Source organism: Bombus vosnesenskii, unplaced genomic scaffold, assembly GCF_011952255.1.
Source record: "Bombus vosnesenskii isolate JDL3184/JDL3185 unplaced genomic scaffold, Bvos_JDL3184-5_v1.1 scf7180000014579, whole genome shotgun sequence".
NCBI lineage: Eukaryota > Metazoa > Arthropoda > Insecta > Hymenoptera > Apidae > Bombus > Bombus vosnesenskii.
This window is the reverse complement of record NW_022883531.1, coordinates 931,545-949,089: the sequence shown is the minus strand read 5'-3', so window position 1 is coordinate 949,089 and position 17,545 is coordinate 931,545. Positions and strand designations below refer to the sequence as shown.

Genomic DNA, 17,545 nt, shown 5'->3' with positions numbered 1-17,545 from the left:
AGATTGAATAATCTAACAAGTTCAATGCGAGTCGATACCCTCGTCTGCAAAGATCGAACGGTGAAACAGAGTGTTCTAACGAACGATTGCTTCTTTATTACTTCTTTTCTGAAAGATAGATCGGTTAATTCCAAAGGGGACAGGAGGTGACCAGACGAAATCGAAAGAAGTTCCGTGGCGACGAGTCTTTTCTTAGCTCGTCCCCATAGTTAATTCCATCCGCTGATAGACGTACCTTCTTATCAGTATCTTTGACCGACGACTGGCGGGTCTGTGCGGTCCAGCTAATCGACTAAATACCACAAACAGGCTACATCAGGGAAATTAGAACCTCCCATTCATATACTGCATGGGAACTTAAATTTAACACTTCCGGAGTTGCTGATGTAATATTACGTTTTCTTTTTCAGATATGATTAGTTATGGTTGTGTTGTTCATGTTCGTAAAAATGCGTCATAGAGACCGTAAAGAAAGTCATAAAAGTCTCTGCGTCTATTCAGTATCATAGTTTTCAGTTGAGATAATATACGTTGAACTAGGTTGATACGTATCGATAAACGTACGTGCCGTTTTCAGTTTCAACAGCAACAATTTTTTTAAAATTCTGCCGAATAACTTTTTGATAAACTCCCTTCACATTTTCTGCGATTCTTTCTTCGATTTATGTTTCAATGTGTTTCACATGTGTTCTGCAAGATTTAGGCCAGGACTCCATTTATCGCAGTACTATTCAGCGAATTAATGTCCGAAGAATTAGATCCCATTCTATGTAACAACATCTAGAAGCAGTCTGCACGTTCATATCGAATTGACGTTACAGGATCAATAACGTACTTGATCTAACACTTTTGCCCAACGAATATATTCAATCTTGCTCGATTTTATCTCGCAACTAGCTCTAAATTATCAAAAAGAAAGAAAAAGAAATTCGAGCAATGAAACTATTAGAAGAATTAAACGATAGATCGAAGTGTGCCGAGAACAATGAATCCCATAGCGTTCGATCACTGTCATCCTCCTCGTGTCCGGGGATGAAATTACGATGATCGTCGATGAATAGTCGCGAGCAATAAAACCAACGAAACGTTCAGTTACGCGCGATTGAATCGAGAGCTCTCTCTTGCGGCTTCCACGCATCGAACCTCTTTAACCGTAGAATGTACATATGTATAAACACAAGCGGTTTCCATGTACGCGACCGACTAAAAAGAAATCGACATCCAAGTAGACTTTTAATCGCGATCGCGATTAAACTCTGAACAATCTCTTGCAACGGTTCTGTTAGGCGCTCGTTTAATTAGACGCGCACTATTTCTGTAGCATAATCGACGCTATGAATTCCAAAACTACGCAAGTTCACTAATCGATATTTCGCAAAAATCAGTTCTTATTTATCTTCTTTAATTCGTTGTTATACTGCGGACATTTATGGAAATTCATATTTTTACGAATTTCATTAGAAATATGGAATCTCTTTTATCTAGTAAATATTATGATAGATGTTATACTTTATATACGTTCAATTATGTATTTTTGTATTTTATGTAATTTTCCCATAAATGCGACAAAATTTGAAGTTTATTCATTATTAATCTTGTTTATTTTTTCTTATGACGAAATTTCAATTTCTTCTTGTAAATAATTTTTATGACACTCTTCGAAACGCATATACCAGTGAGAGAGAAACGATCGAACTTTATTACTTGACACAATAGATTATTTAAAAATACAAACGGGAAAAAGCGAGAAGAGCACGGTCAAGGGATGAGATTTCTGTATTATTTTAAACGTTATTAGATAGTTAAATAGCGTAAGCAAACTGAAAACAATTATATCGGTCGTAATCTAGCGTCAAAAATGGAATCGTGCTGTTTTAGAATTCGTGGCTTCAATTTTCTGTACGAGTCCGGGTTGGAGAAATGTTTCTCGAAGCGGACATGAACTCGGCCGGTTTTTAGATTTTAATCCGGGAAACGGTCCACCACGATAAACGACAGATAACCCATGGCGGTAGAAAAGTTTTCCCCGCTCGTCTACGATTTAATCTGGCGAGGTAGAGCAGCGCTTATCTATCGGCCGTTATCGCGCGGCCCAGAGCCTGAACCTTATCTCGTGGAAACGGACAGGTAAACCTATGCTCCACACAGCGTTGCCCGTGAGAGAGCGACGATTAGAAACCGGAGTCAAGAAACTTGGCTGAGAGGCACGAGAATTGTCTGACTTGATTTTGAGTACGGTATTAGGTTATGACTAGATTAGATATTTATGCGTTGAGATATGCAACATTTGAAAGTGTGCGAATGGCCAGAATGCACGTAATGCGCGATAATATACGTAGTATTTAAAGGAAAGGCCTTGCCTTACTATAATATTTGGTGAATGAAATAAATTTCTATTTAGGTTCGACTTTTTTTACAAACTTATAAAGTTTCTATTAAAAATGTATAAATTGTTCAGTTTGATTACTCTGGTAGTTGTTACGGTATTGAAATGGAGCTACATGTGTATAAGCTTGAATTCTCATCGAGCAATGCAGTATATGAAATATTACATGTAAATATTCAATAGTGCTTGTCACGCGAACGTGAGATAAATTCATCATAGTGTTATAAACGGTATTAAAGACGTCAAAACAAGCCTCGATCATTTGCTTACCAACGAATCGTCCAAGCAATTAAAGGATGATCGAGCAATTAAAGTTAGAAAAGAACTAGTCGTAACCACACGCTTTCCACACAATGTAAACTGCGATTAACATATCTAATAGAATCGCGGTTTCGACACTCATCGGCCACGGAGCAACGACACTTTGGATTATTAATCGCACTCGCGTCGTTTGGAACACGTTGCATGCTCGTCACAGGAGAATTATCGAGGCCTCTTCACTACTATTCTATATACCAGAGTGAACTTTTCATGGAGAACGGTGCAACGATGGGATTCTATTGGAAGGATGCAGTTGAAAATGTCTCGTTTCTCTTAGTGGAACAGAGATACACGAGAGTAAAACCAAAGATGATCTCGAAATTTAAATCGGTGGACAAATAATATAAGCGTATTTTTGTTGGAAGAAAATATCTCGTGCCACTTTTCTACAGATTTCCACGGTCGCAAATATTACAGTATAGTATCTGTAATAGCACCGAATTTAGATTTACATTTTCTATCTTCAAAAGAAAGATGCAAATTACACGGTACATCAGTCTCCATGGCTAATTGATTTCCAGATAAATTACAGTGTTCGAATCCGTGTCGATTCTTCTTCTTTCAGTTAGGTTCGTGTTAATCGAGCAAACCCTACTTTCCCGGTTTTCCAATTAGCCCGTTTCAGTGGTGGTTCTTTTTACTCTACATTCCCTGACGAAGAAGTCGAGCGATCGATATTCCAGGAATTCCTTTTGGCATCCAATCTGAATCTCGTGAAAGTCGCTTGTTTTTAATCGTTTCGACGTCTTTCCTCGTCTCGACCGATTTTATCCCGATTTGTTCTTCTTTTTCTGCTCGTACCACGAACGAGAGGCATGATCGAGGCGTCACACGGTGCACCGTTTGTCATTTCGTAGCCTCCCGGTATAGCGGAAGGCGTCGCGTCGCGTCGCGTCGATGTAAATACTGCAGCCGTAGGCGAGACTCGGTAGGGTAACTTTCTCTCATTCTTCAGGGTACAAAATAACGATTATTGCGCGTGACTCGTCGAAACCAAAACGGTCACATGTACTCTCTCTGCGTTATCTTTTTCCCTTTTTTCCTCGGCCTCTTCTTTCGCTACTCGTTCTTGCGAGACCAGACTCTACACGCGGCCGTTCCTTTTCATCGATCGCGACAACCTTAAGATTCATTTAACTTTAATTAAAGCGTGTTATGAAACATTTTATAAGAAAATATTGCGTAACGCTTAAAAAAAAGAAATTCTTCCCATAAATATAATTCTACGGCAATTTTGTTTTCACGATTAAATGTATCTTCGATATTATCAAAATATCGATGGTAAACCTGTCGTACGAAGGAACTTGGTGTCAGAACGAGAACGAAAGCGGCGTAAATGAAAAACGGTGTTTCCCCGGCCAGTATCTCGATTCGGGTCAGCCAGTCGGCGACGGGGTACCAATTTACGAGGACGCAGCATGGCCCAGGAGCAAGAGAGCGCAACGGAGAACGGAAACAGCGACTGGGGAGACCAGGACAGGTGGCCCCTGGTGCGGACGTCGCGTCGTTCTGCTCCGTTCCCTCGGCTCGTGAGCGGGCTTTAATCGCGCTCGTTCTCGCTCTGTTGCTCGGCTACGTCGTATTTTATCGCCGTCCCGTTGATACTGTTCGAACACCAACGTACCAACGAAGCCAGAAAGAGAGGAAGAGCTTGGTTCGTAAGCAGAGGGGAAGGTAGAACGGGGACAGGCTGGATTTAACGATTTGCGATGGTTCCAGTGGAAGAATCAATCGAGAATGAATTTAAATATCACGGAGATATTCTATATTTATTCGTTTGTGCAGAATTTTTCTCTTCTTTTCCCTTCTTAACGATGAACGGTTCTATCGAATTGCTTTGAGCCACGAAGCTTTTTCAGTCAAAATTGTCAAAGTCCAAAAAGAATTGTTCGATATACTTTAATATATTATTCGATAATGTTGCAGAAAGACGAATGGCAAGAAATCATCATTCTCAATTACTTATTTATTAAAATAAGAATTAGTATTCTTAGATCGTAAGTCATTTGATCATTTAACTTGGAAAAGACAGGGACGCAATCGATTAGAACCTCTATGACGAAACAGCGCCGACGTGCCGATACTTGACAGATAGTTTGAGAAATACCTGCTTTACCTCTAACCGTGTTACCCTGTATCTATAACACCACGAGTCGTTCTTTCGATTCTATTTGCCGCTATAAAATCAAAACGCAAAAGTACGACGCTGCGACTGGTTCGGCACTGCAGAGTTCGCCAAAGGGTGAGGAATGCGGAACCGTTTGCCGATATCGACACGCGTCAATGGCTGCATGCGTAACCACACTGTAACTAAACGATTAAAATTGGATTGAAAAGAATCGTAAGGAATAAAACGACGTTAGACTTCCATGATCAAAGTGTATGTACGGTTTCCTGGTTGCTGTCGATAAGAAATCAGGTCATTTTCCACGAAAGCGTCGACGATGCGGCATCGTAATTCTCGCGGTTTGCGGAATAATTGGAGAAAGTTGAAAAGCGGCTGGAGGCCTGCCCTATGATCCTGCAAGAGAAAAATTCGAATACTAGAAAAAGGAAAAAAAAAAAAAAACAAGAAGCATTCACAAAGCTCCGAGAGAACTCCTACTCGATCGAGCCTTTTGATGTTTCGAAGAACCGTCACGGTCTAGGAAACGTGGGAATAATAGATGCCGGATTTATACGGGTCGCGGCGCACCGAGTTCTCTCCTATGTTCAACCACGATGCTCGTTCTCACCTTGTTAGATCGAGCGGGTGCAGGGGCGAGTAAAAAATCGACGAGCCGAAGAAGACCATTAAATTACAATACAAAATGTCAGCAAGTAAAACGTGTCTAGATCGTGACTATCGTCGCTAAACGGAAAAAACGTGGACTTAATATACCCGAGAGCGCCTCCGTCGATCGAGTTTCTTCTTCGAGCACCGACAAAAACTGCTGTTCTCGCTTAATCTGCGATAGCAGAAGCGAATGAAAAAAAAGGATCACGGAACGAATCTGTGTCGTTCGTCTCGTAAACGTCCAGGAAAAACGTGTTTAGTCGTCCTTGTTCGACTAATCGACGTGTCTTCGTTGGAGAAAAAAGTCGCTAGGATGTTTTATTTATCGAGTTGTTTTCGATCGGTGCACAAAAGCGTTGGGAGATATACTGTTCGTAAAGAAGAAACGACAGATTTCAAATCAGTTTATTTGTCAAAACAACATGATATGGAATAGTAGTAAATTTTAACGTAAATAAAAAATTAGCGTTTGTAATCCGCAGTTTATATATAAATTTCAAATAACGTAACGTGGTATATTATTGAGAAAGTGTATTGAATCATCTGCAAATTATCGATTAAATATATAATATTTCAAATAAACCAAGTGGTGTTAAAACGAAGTTTAATATGCGCCAATCTAATGGGTATAACTTGTACGCCAAGACAGCCAGCGCAATTAACGAGACACTAGATCACCATTAATTAAATATACATAGCCAGAAACGGAGAAGAAATCGCCAGACGGAAGAAAGGAAAAAGTGTACATCTTATGGACGTTTCCTCGACCTTCGACTTCTCCTCGGCTCTCGGAACTCCTCTCTTTCTGTCTATAAATCTCGCGAGAACTGCCGATGCGGAGAGGATGGAAACTGGATATACACGCGGCGGAAACGCGTGAGTCAGTGATGCCTCCGGAGAAAACGACATCGTTGTACGAGTTTACCGTGGAAGCGACTGTGCGATCCTCTCTCTCTCTTTCTCTTTCTCTCTCTCTCTTTCTGCGTCTCTGCTGGGTGCGTTGACCCAGCTTACGGTAACCCAGGCGGTGTGTTGCACCTGCCTCGACGTGGACTTACCGGGATAAAGGGTCGTGCGACCCGAATTACTTCCTTCTTTCAACGTTCGCCGCGTCATTCCATCTGTGTAACCCGCGAAATCACGCTTCGACTCGAGCTACTCGGTCAACTGCCAGAGGTTGCCTTTAGATTGGCAAGAGGTTGTCCTGGATTACGGTATATGTGAATGAACCGTCGTACCACCAACATGACTGGGGAAACGTCGTTTATAGGTTTGGTTCTCTTGGGAGAGACTTTAACGGGCGCTGGAATCTATAGACAGCCATCAGTTGCTGTTTCTCCATAATATGTTCTTTTAATATTGGTACCGTGACATTTTCAATACTTCTCAAAAGAACTCTATTAACTCTTTCCAAGTAACAAGTAGGTTCTTGTAATATGTAGCGAGCGTAGTTCGCTCAGGCGCTAAAAGGTCATAGGACGAGAGGTTAAGCAAAAAATCTTCATGTTTCTCGGAACATAGACCATTGTGCCATTTAATGGACCTAGATTCGCTGCATTCTCGCCCCTAACTGTTCAATTACACAGAGTGATCGCAACAGTACCGCCCACGTATTAACTGCCTCAACTGCTCACCATGATCGTATTAATCTACAATTTGCATAGCTTGACCCGTTCAACGCATCCTGAGTTTTCTACCTCTTCTTCGTGAACGTCGAATCGCCACTAAAATCCTTATGGTCCTCTTGGTACTCCTGATAGTAAGTATATAATAAGATTGTGAATCAAAGGATTAGGAAGACACGCCGATTGATTTACGGTAGCTGTAAAAAGTAGCAAAAATTTTGTTTCAATATACATACTAGGAAGAGACATACATACCAAGAAAGAGACAATTTTAAATTAACGCTGTACAGTCTCCCGAATCAGATCGAATTCTTATATTCCGAATTACTGTTTCAATTCTTAAAGTACAAAAACATTAACGCTCGATCAATCTTACAATCTCGCTATAACTCTTGCACTAAGAGTACCAACGAGCCGATCGAGAAGAACAAACTTCGATACGAACATAAACATAATTTTGCCTGTCGTGGAAAGGATCCATCGGAACCATTAACCTGGCGCTGCCATAAATTTCATGGTATATGACGTACGGTACAAGGTACGGCACACGAGCCAATGCTACATGGAATCGATCGAGGATCAGGAATAGAAGCGCCAGCAGGTTCCGCGTGTGCTTCGTGTACACACGCAGCAAGAATGAAAAAGACGAAGGAGAGGGCACGCGAGGAGGTCTTCTTCTCTTGACCTCACTTTCTAGAATCCTTTAAGTATATGGCGCCTTCCCGGCCACGGCTCGTTTATCCATTATCGATGAACGAACCGCACCGCTTCCCTGACACACGACGTGTCTCTACTAACCGAGATACCGGTATGCCCTGTGCAGATTCTTCGTGACAGATGGTCTCTCTGGCTGTCAAACTCGCGAACTCGTTGTTAAGTGGAACATCGATCTGCGTCTCACAAGGAAGTCGCGGCCTCTTCGACGTACCGTTTTTTTCCGTTTCGCTTCCCCTTCCTCCTATTCTCGAACCACGCACGAAAATGGTTAACAAGCGTTTTTACTGTTATTACAGTTCTTCTTAGGGAACGTCTGCGTCTTCTTGGGGGAAACGTTTCACTCCCAGGATCATATCGTAGACGATAACGTGAGAATTTAGATTTGATGGAGATAGGATACAGTTTGCATTCCGGTTACACGATTTGTTGCTGATTTTAGAGTTCTAGATTCCACCTAGCGTTAAAGCAATAGTAACGCATGATTGTTTCGATATTATTTATACTATGATAAAATTTCATCCCTTATAAAATTGATTCGATCTCTTTGGATATGTATAGTAATACACATGTAACATATTTAGTAGTAATGTACGCGTTGTACCAAATGAGTAAATTTTCTTACAGATCTGGCCCAGATTCGAGCACTGGTGGAGTCCACGGGTATGTTAGGTGGATCAACCTGTCCATCCTGCGAGATGCCATTCGACAAAGGGAAGAAACGTCGATTGATCGATTCTTGCGGTCACGAACGTTGCTATTCCTGCTTGTTTCGCAGCGAAGCTTGTCCACTTTGCCTTCGAGCCGACTTCAACGACGACGACGAGGGACCCTTCAGGGAGGGGTTTACCGACTTCTCGGGGCCCATGTCCATCCTCGCGCCCACGGATGGCTGGATCGATGAGTCATCAACGGTGAACTCTCTCTGTGGTAGCCCCAGACCTCGTACGAAAGTCACCACGAGAGCCAATCTTCCTTCAAGAATCATGCACGTAAGCATATTGTCATCGTCCCCTTGGAATCGAGTCGAGTAACACTTTCTTACGCGGATGCTCGATTCCTTGAAACATACCTCTCTACCATTGGAATGTCTAGGTCATTTGCTCGCTATTGTTCGATGTTGTTCCCTCTGGTTGATTGCATTCGAGTAAATTCTAGAAAGAAACGACGTCGATTAGAATGTTGTTTAGAAACTATCTTCTTCCAATACGCAACGTTTTCAGACAAGTTTTTAACGAATGGATCGTTCGTTTCATAGTTGTAGAAAACTTTATGTATAGTCACAAAATGTAAAGCGTTCGGTATTCAGAAAAAATTGGAATTAGAACTCTAGTTTTGGATTGGTCGAAGAAAAAGTGAAGATTAATTAGTGGTCCTTTCGTTTGGTTCGTTTTGTTCAGCAAGAAGAGAGGGATGAAAGTGTCTCTTCTATGGCGATGGCTAAGGGTTTGAAGAACAAGCCGCCGGCACTTCCGGAGTCTTCGTCGCAAGGTCGACAGAAGCTTCAGATGATGACGCAGAGTATGTAGATCAATATATTTTGAATTAATATTAATGCATATTAAAATATATTACGTTCTGATTTCTTCGATTTCTTTCAAGGAACAAAACCAACAGAATTTTTCAATTCAGTCGGTCTAATAAATCGATAAACACAAGATATAATGAAAGATCTTCATTACAGGTTGTCCAACCCCACCGAATCAAAGAAAGAGGTTCTTTCTAAACCCAAAGGTCCTCAGGAGCTCGTTCGTTCCCCAAAGATCATCCAGACGAGGAACATCGTCGCCAGAACCAGTCGCAAACGACAATCCTTCCGCCTTGTCAGGTAACATTCGACTTTAAATCATACTTAACAACTACTAATAAAATGGATAACCGTGTAACACAATAGGGAGGAAGCTTCCTTTATTATTAATGATAAACCAACATGGGTGTAGCTTGGATGGCCTCTTCTTGGGAGGGGAAGTCTCGATGGCCGGGTGTAGTGCTGGGGAAAATCAAATCGTTGTGGAGCAACAGTCAAGGGACGGCAAACGATGGGCTGAACCAGCTCATCGACCCGAGGATCAAAGTCACAGGCAGGGAGAACGCTTTAGAAACCGAGTGTGCATCTTCTCGCGCGTTTAGAATCGATGAAACGTATATGCACAGGCTGCTCGATTGACACTCGTTTCACTATCCAGTAATTTCTTGGTACCCACTGGCACTTTCCTATCCTCCCTCACACTTCCGGTAGAACACTAGCAGAGTTTGAAGCATGCACGAAACGTCGATTTAGTTCGACAACATCGCGTGGTGTGTTTGTAGCACGAATTGCTCCCCTTTCAGATTGGACACGTTTAGTGCGACAAAAACAGAAAAAAAGTAAACAAATCTTCGCAGAGGAGTGGTCGAGATTTTTTATGGGTGTGACGTAGATTAAATTATCGATACATATAATTAGACATAATTAAGCTATTTAAAGAACTTATTATTTATTTTTATTATTTACCATCGCCAATTTGATTCTGCGTCACACTAATTGAGAATTAACTGCGATAAAATTCAATACGGAGATGAAACCAGTATCTAGTGGATTCTGCATCTTGAAAACACGTGTTCCCATGTGGTTTTTATTTATGCATCGTTCTTCCTACTCAACCATCATTCACTCCATCTAACAACCAAATGTTTCTTTCTTTCCTCAGACGATGAAGGAGGTTGCGTGAAACCGTTGTCCTCCAAGACGAGAAAGTCATCCCAATCGGACCTCCACATGAGGCTAGGTCTCCTTCTTGGCTCAAATCACACTCGAGCAAGCAGCAGTGTAGACACAACAGATCTACCTGGTGTTTCCAATCGTTCCAGTACAGGTGCATGCCAATCCAGGATCCCTATTCAGGGTCATGATAGTTCAGCAGCTTCGTTTAGCAGTCTGACCAGCTTCGAAACTCAAACTCTAGCCTCTACGAATACGAGTCCAGTCTCTACTTTGACTGGAACGTCCAGCGAAGCTGAAGCTGCTGCAGCCTTGAGGTGTCCAATTAAGCCTAAGACAAAGGTCAAAGGGAAGAGCAAGTCCAGAGACTGTGACAGTGCTGGAAGCTTGGCTTCCATTTCTACGTCGATTTCTGCATCTACGTCTATGTCGATGTCCATGTCTGTCTCCGTTTCGGGCTTGTCAAATGGCAGCTCAAGCCCCCTTACCCCTAGAAGACATTCCGTGAACGCCTCGCAACCTGGCCAGAGTGATGAACTTGGCCAATTTAAGAATAGACGTTCCTGCGCCAGGAGATCGGCCAGGGCTGGGAACATTAAGGGCGCCGTCGACACGAAACGTAAGTTTTGGAAGCACGAATTGGAACTTTGAAGCAGAGATAAGAATAAATTCTTTGAACGAGCCTCGAATAAAACTTGGGAATAAAACAAAGTTATTTCTTTTTTAGTACGCTTCATACAACACCACGCAACGCAATTGACGCTGAAGCCCTTATTCTTCGAAGTACCTCTATTAGAAGCTGATCCACTGTTCACCGGTCGCCAATGGCTACTGCAAGAACTAGAATCGGTGGTGAACGGGTCCAGTCCTGGAGTTTTGATTTCTGGATCCCCTGGAACGGGAAAGACTGCGCTAGTTTTACAATTGGTGGAACATAGTTGCTTTGGAAGGAGACGCGAGCAGCCTCTTCCCTCGGAGATCAGCGAAGAAGCCGATGAAAAAGAGAGAATTGGATGTACCTCAACTTTACACGCTAGTATTCGTTATACTAATGAGAAGGTACATGAAAATTTGTAATTTCCTTTCTTTTTATGGATAGCAAACAAACAATTGGTAGAACTCGATAAATAATTGGTAAAAATTCTGTTCTTCAGGTTCGAGAATTAGCGTCACACGTAGTAGCGTATCATTTCTGTCAAGCGGATAATAACAGTACCTGTTTGGTACCAGACCTGATCCATTCTTTGGCTGCACAATTATGCCAAGCTCCCCAACTCATATCCTATAGGGAGTATTTGCTCTCCGAACCCCATATACAGGGGTCTTTGTCACAAAGGGAGTGCACTGTCGATCCAGATCTCGCGCTGTCAAGGGGTATTATCGAACCTTTGTTGACGTTGAAGAAAACTAATAGACTGCCTGACACCAATATGGTAAGCAAAAGACTTTTTTTATGAGGCTAGTTGTAGAACAGTTTTAATCGCAAAGCGATGTATGTTTTCTTTGATGAAAAAGAAGATAGTATTTTTAACATGTAAAAGGTATAACGTTGTGTTATCAGGTGATATTAATCGACGCCGTGTGCGAAGCAGAATACCACAGACCAGACCGAGGCGACACAATAGCGTCTTTTCTAACGAGGCACGCTCCCAATTTTCCTAGCTGGTTAAAAATCGTCTGCACAGTAAGAACGCAACTACTTGAATGCGCCAAACAGCTACCTTACACCAGAGTGTCCCTAGACAGAGGTGCCAATGATAACACCGGAAGCAACGTAACCAGGGATCTATCCGACTATATTGGATACAGATTAGCTCAAAGTCCTGCGATCCAGACGAACGTCACAGCATCGGTGAATGGAAAGGCAGAATCGTCGTGCAGCGCGAATCAAACGAGATTTGCCTCGCATCTGCTCGCGTTAGCCAGAGGCAGCTTTCTCTTCGCAAAACTGACGCTTGATCTTATCGAGAGTGGTCACTTGGTGGCAAAGTCTGCCAGCTACAAGGTGAATAAAATCTTATCTGCCGATGTATCTCAATTTTATCTTCTTCTTTTTTTCTTTTTTTTATTGATCAAGAACAACATTGGAACATAAGTTTGGAATTTGTGTTTCAGGTACTGCCAGTTTCTTTAGCGCAGATTTTCCAACTACACTTCAACCTCAGGTTCCCTACAGCGACATCTTTTGACAAGGTTCAACCTCTATTAGGCGTCTGTTTGGCTGCTTTATATCCTCTGACTTTACCAGAAATCTTCTACTCGGTGAACTCTCTGAACACGAACCACTTCGTTTCATGGGAGGATTTTCTGCAGAGATTCAAAGTAAGTTTCTCTTATAAACGAGATAAATTTTGTAACAACCGGAAAACGAATTCTATAATAAAATTATTCGTCATTTGCTGTTGCTGCCTTTGAGTGGACCACGTAAGTCTCTTCTTCGTCATAACGAGACAAATCTCTTATAATATACTCTTTGTATACTTGTGCAATTACTTTTTGCTGTGTCGCAAAGGATATATTATACGAGTTAAATACCTTTTCAAATAATCAACTGAGCAACTTTCAACCAGAGTACCTTAATATTTTTTTGTAAAAAATGGAAAGATATGTAAGTAAAATAATCATATCGAACATTGATCGTCACTCTTTTGTAAGAATTACTTAATTGTACGGGAGAATGTTTATTCTCTACAACGATCCAATGCTCTCTTACTGAATCACAACCCGCCCATTCGTTATACGACAACCTCTCCATCTCTTGCTATCAGATGCTCTCTGGATTCCTCGTGAAACGTCTGGATAACACCTACATGTTCTTCCATCCGTCGTTCAGAGAATGGTTGATGAGAAGAGATGAGGGCGAATCGACCAAGTTCCTCTGCGATCTGAGGCTCGGCCATGCAGCCATTGCATACAGGTTGTCCCGCCTTCAGGCACCGCTAGACGGTGATAAAGCCCTCGAATTAGGTCATCACATACTCAAGGCGCACGTTTACAGAGGCGTTGCTCCGTGTTGGCCTTCGCGCGATCTACAGGTAACCACCTGTTCTCACATTTGCATTTGTTACAACGATCCGTTACGATAGAATCGATTAAGAAATCTGCCACTTTTGTACCTTTGATTAGGCCATCTGGTTAGCATCGTCCACGGAATGCGTCTCTTCGGCGTTGTGTACGCTGAGGAATATTTACAGCCCGAACGTTAAGGTGTCGAGGTTGCTTTTGCTGGCAGGAGCATCTCCGAATCATGTCACCGAATACCTGGGCAACGCTCCAGCCCTTTGTATGTACGCCCATGAGGGTTCAGTGGAAATGGTTTCTTTGCTGTTGGAGTTTGGAGCTGATGTTGAATTAACAAACAGCCAGGGCTGCACGGCACTCTCGTTGGCCGCTGCTCGTGGTCATTGCGATGTTGTCAGAAGGTAAGCTAAGTGCGAATAATTTAGTATGATTTTCGATCACGTATAGGATGGTACGAATGTAATAATAGTTATACAAAAATTCATACTAAAGATCCGTACAGAGAGTACAATAAAAGATCCAAACCCTGATTTAGGTTAGCCGCTGCTGGAGCTTCGCTAGGCCACACGGACATGGCAGGACAGTGTCCTTTGGTTCACGCGGCGAGATACGGAAGATTATCAGTGGTTGGTTATCTCTTAGCCTGCGATTGGGTAATTCCAACCAACGTAAGCGAAATCGAAGGTTCGCAAGAAATAGGCAGAGAGGAAGCTGCTCAACAAGCTGTGGTTGCTGCAGCGGCTCAAGGCCACGAGTCCATTGTCGAATATTTATTAGACATGGCCGAAGTGATCGTGGATCGGCCTGACACTTTGATAGGAGAGACTGCTTTAACTATTGCTGCTGCAAATGGTTCTACCATTACTGTATCGGCGTTACTGGCTCGAGGAGCAAGTCCAACTGCTGTGAACGCGAAGGGATTGTCACCTCTGATGCTGGCTGCGAGAGAAGGACACTGGGGTACAGCTGAAAGACTTCTGCAAGGTTAATATCAAAAATTATTCTTAATTCTGTTACGTTTTTCTTCAGCCATATTCGACTCGATTGAATGTTTGTAACATCGAAGGATATAATAACGCGCGGAAGTTTCTGGCCAGATAGATTTTTCACTCGAAGGAAATAATTTTGATGATACGATTACAGGGACGCTCTCAAGTAGCACCGATGCCATTCTGGATGATGCGGCATCTCTTCTGGACCAACGGGATCCAGCTGGTCGCACCGCGTTAATGTTAGCTGCCTCGGAAGGTCACACAAATTTAATCGAATTATTTTTGGACAAGGGTTCCGTGTTGGAAAGCAGAGATAAGGAAGGTCTGACTGCTCTCTGCTGGGCTTGCGTAAGAGGAAGACTAGCTGCTGTACAGAATCTGATTGATCATGGCGCTGATGTGAACACTAATGATAATACTGGGAGAACTCCTCTGGACTTGGCTGCTTTCCAGGTAAGATTATTTCACATTTATCTGTTATCTACGTTTATACATTTGTGGGAATGGTATTTCAAAGTGTACAGATATTGCAACGTCGCGCGGATAATATCTAATATATGTAAAATATCGAATGCAAAGAATCCGAAGAAAAATGGAATATCGAAAAAAAGACGTAAAATTTGTTAAACTGCCGATCTATTAGCTACATTGCGATTTATTATTATCGGATAGGGATTTGAAAACTCACAATTCCGTAATGTCGCGATCAATATTTTCCCAGGGCAATCCAAAGCTCGTGCAATTGTTGCTCGAGAAAGGAGCAGCGGTCGAGCACGTCGATCTGCACGGAATGCGACCTTTGGACCGAGCGATCGGATGTCGAAACATACCGGTGGTGCAGTGTTTCCTCCGCCGCGGGGCAAAATTGGGCCCCGCCACTTGGGCAATGGCCGCTGGAAAACCCGACGTCCTATTAATTTTATTGAACAAACTTCTCGAGGATGGAAACGTGCTGTATCGAAAGAATAGATTGAAAGAAGCATCGCACAGATACGCGTACGCTCTTCGAAAGTTCCCAGCATCGCCGGAAGAGGACTGCCAGGGGCAGGAGCAGGGTCACATGATGCTGCAACTGCAGACGTTTGCGCAACTTCGGCTGAATTTCTTGCTCAACCTCAGTCGATGCAAGCGCAAGATGAATGTGAGTAGTTGCGTATATTGAACGAACTAGGTTTCCTAATACTTTCATTCATAGTACAGCTGAGCTATTTATAGATATACGTATAATGTTACGCAACTTTGTTTCCCTTTTTTTCCTATCGTAACAAAGCAGCTTTTGAATGGAGTTGTTCCAAGATTATGATATATGTAGAGTAGAATCTTTAGAGAATTTAGAGAATGGAATTAAGTAATTTATGATCAAATTGTTTTCGTCTTTTATCCAAACAGGAATATGCGGAAGCAATCGAGCTCGCTGACGAAGCTCTGAAAGTTCGCCCAGTATCATACGAAGCATTCTACGCGAGAGCAAAGGCACGAGTCGATTCAGACCTCTTGGAAGACGCATTATCGGACGTTCAAGAGGCACTACAGATTGCACCGCCACAAAATCGACAGGATAGACGCGTCCTTGTGGCTCTGAGAGAAGAAATAGTCTCCAGACTAGACGGGGTAGGGACCAGCAAAGGATCGATTGATTCCGCCAACAGATCTCGTCTTCGAGCTTCGGTCGACACACTCACAGAGTTGTAATATTACTGTTTCTGTCGTAAAAGACTTCCGGTTTGTTAAAAAGAATGCTCCTTTAGTGAGGAGAATGACTATAGTGCAAATTCAAGAAGCTTTGCATGCGTATTTAAGTTACGAACTGATCTTTCCTCAACTGAACTCGCGATTCCTCGAAGATTTTTTAAACGAAAGATATACGATGACCATTGTGGTTTAAGATTTGTTCTTGAAATGTTCGAAAGCAATTCGAAGTAAGTAAAAAGTATTTAAAGTATTTAAGTTATGAGTTGATATTTTCTCAAGTAAACTCACGATTCCTGCAAGATTTTTTTAACGAAAGATATATACGATGACTGTCGTAACTTAAGATTTGCTTTCGAAATGTTTGCAAGCAATTCGAAATAAATAAAGTATCTCGTTTTCTTTCCTTTTTTTTTTTTTTAATTTATACGACTCGTTGCGTACGTTATACGTATTCGAAGAAATATTCCTCCACCTTGCGTTTTCTTGGTTAATCTCGAAAATCTGCAAGGATTTACAAGCTCTTCGTCTTTATTCTCTGTGCAATTGTATTGCATGACCGTGTTAGGGTTTTTATACGATGTTCAATTCGATGTTGAATCGAATACAGAGTTTAATATATATATTATATATACACATTTTTCTATATATATAGTAAATATATATATAAATATTTGTATTATATTACGCATATGAGAAATTGGTTTTTAGTGTCGTTGTAATTTAAATCAAAGTTATTTAATTATTTCCTCCTCTCTGTTTCTTTCAGTATTTTCTTTTTAATATACTATATCAGAAAGTATACGTAAACGGAAAAAAAAGAAATGCGCCCATGAAAGAGAATTCTGATATTCCAGCGTTTTAAATATGTTACACAGCCATTAAATTCAAAATGGCTATTTTTTTCCACGCGTACGAAACGCAACGATCTCGCTGACGTATTTATAATGCACTCGCTTGCCAAGCATTTAATTTACACCTATTCCTCTGTAACCGGTTATAATCCAAACGAAAGATCGATAGTGTCCGAATTTATATTAGACGAAGTCTGCGACAATGTTACACGGACTCAAAACTACGATATTATTCGTCTCCGCCTTGGAGCACAGAGGTTCGAAATAAATCAACTTTTTATTGAAAGACACTCGTTCGTTATTTCGTCCCCCTCGTACGTCGATAAGACAGCAGCGTTGTTTGAGTCAACCAAACTTCGACATCTTAACATTCAAACTCGAATCGCAAGACAAATTTCACAGCTTGACTCGAACGTTCTATCGACTTAAATAATCCTACTTTATTCTAAGAATATTAGGAAAGAGT

The 17,545-nt window shown here is 41.8% G+C and overlaps 1 protein-coding gene and 1 long non-coding RNA gene across 4 annotated transcripts in view; one reads left to right on the top strand and one right to left on the bottom strand.

The window, feature by feature from the left end:
* Positions 1–17,031, top strand: part of LOC117240150 (protein TANC2-like) — a 47,537-nt gene extending 30,506 nt beyond the window's left edge. For 2 of the 3 annotated variants that reach the window (XM_033506041.1, XM_033506042.1), the window contains 15 exons: positions 8,450–8,814; positions 9,223–9,343; positions 9,507–9,650; positions 9,763–9,903; positions 10,513–11,142; positions 11,251–11,582; positions 11,678–11,956; positions 12,085–12,528; positions 12,639–12,845; positions 13,292–13,558; positions 13,650–13,945; positions 14,080–14,528; positions 14,688–14,989; positions 15,258–15,677; positions 15,926–17,031. In XM_033506041.1, the coding sequence (XP_033361932.1) occupies positions 8,450–8,814; positions 9,223–9,343; positions 9,507–9,650; positions 9,763–9,903; positions 10,513–11,142; positions 11,251–11,582; positions 11,678–11,956; positions 12,085–12,528; positions 12,639–12,845; positions 13,292–13,558; positions 13,650–13,945; positions 14,080–14,528; positions 14,688–14,989; positions 15,258–15,677; positions 15,926–16,228 (4,700 nt within the window). In that variant the 3' untranslated portion in view covers positions 16,229–17,031. The remainder of the gene's footprint in view (positions 1–8,449; positions 8,815–9,222; positions 9,344–9,506; positions 9,651–9,762; positions 9,904–10,512; positions 11,143–11,250; positions 11,583–11,677; positions 11,957–12,084; positions 12,529–12,638; positions 12,846–13,291; positions 13,559–13,649; positions 13,946–14,079; positions 14,529–14,687; positions 14,990–15,257; positions 15,678–15,925) is intronic. The other variant, XM_033506043.1, reaches the window with a different exon arrangement.
* On the bottom strand, positions 7,288–8,572 carry LOC117240165. Its single transcript, XR_004494636.1, has 3 exons — positions 8,448–8,572; positions 7,907–8,279; positions 7,288–7,305 (listed from the first exon to the last, which is right to left on the bottom strand). It is a non-coding gene; the product is annotated as an uncharacterized LOC117240165 (long non-coding RNA).
* Positions 17,032–17,545: the final 514 nt, after the last annotated feature.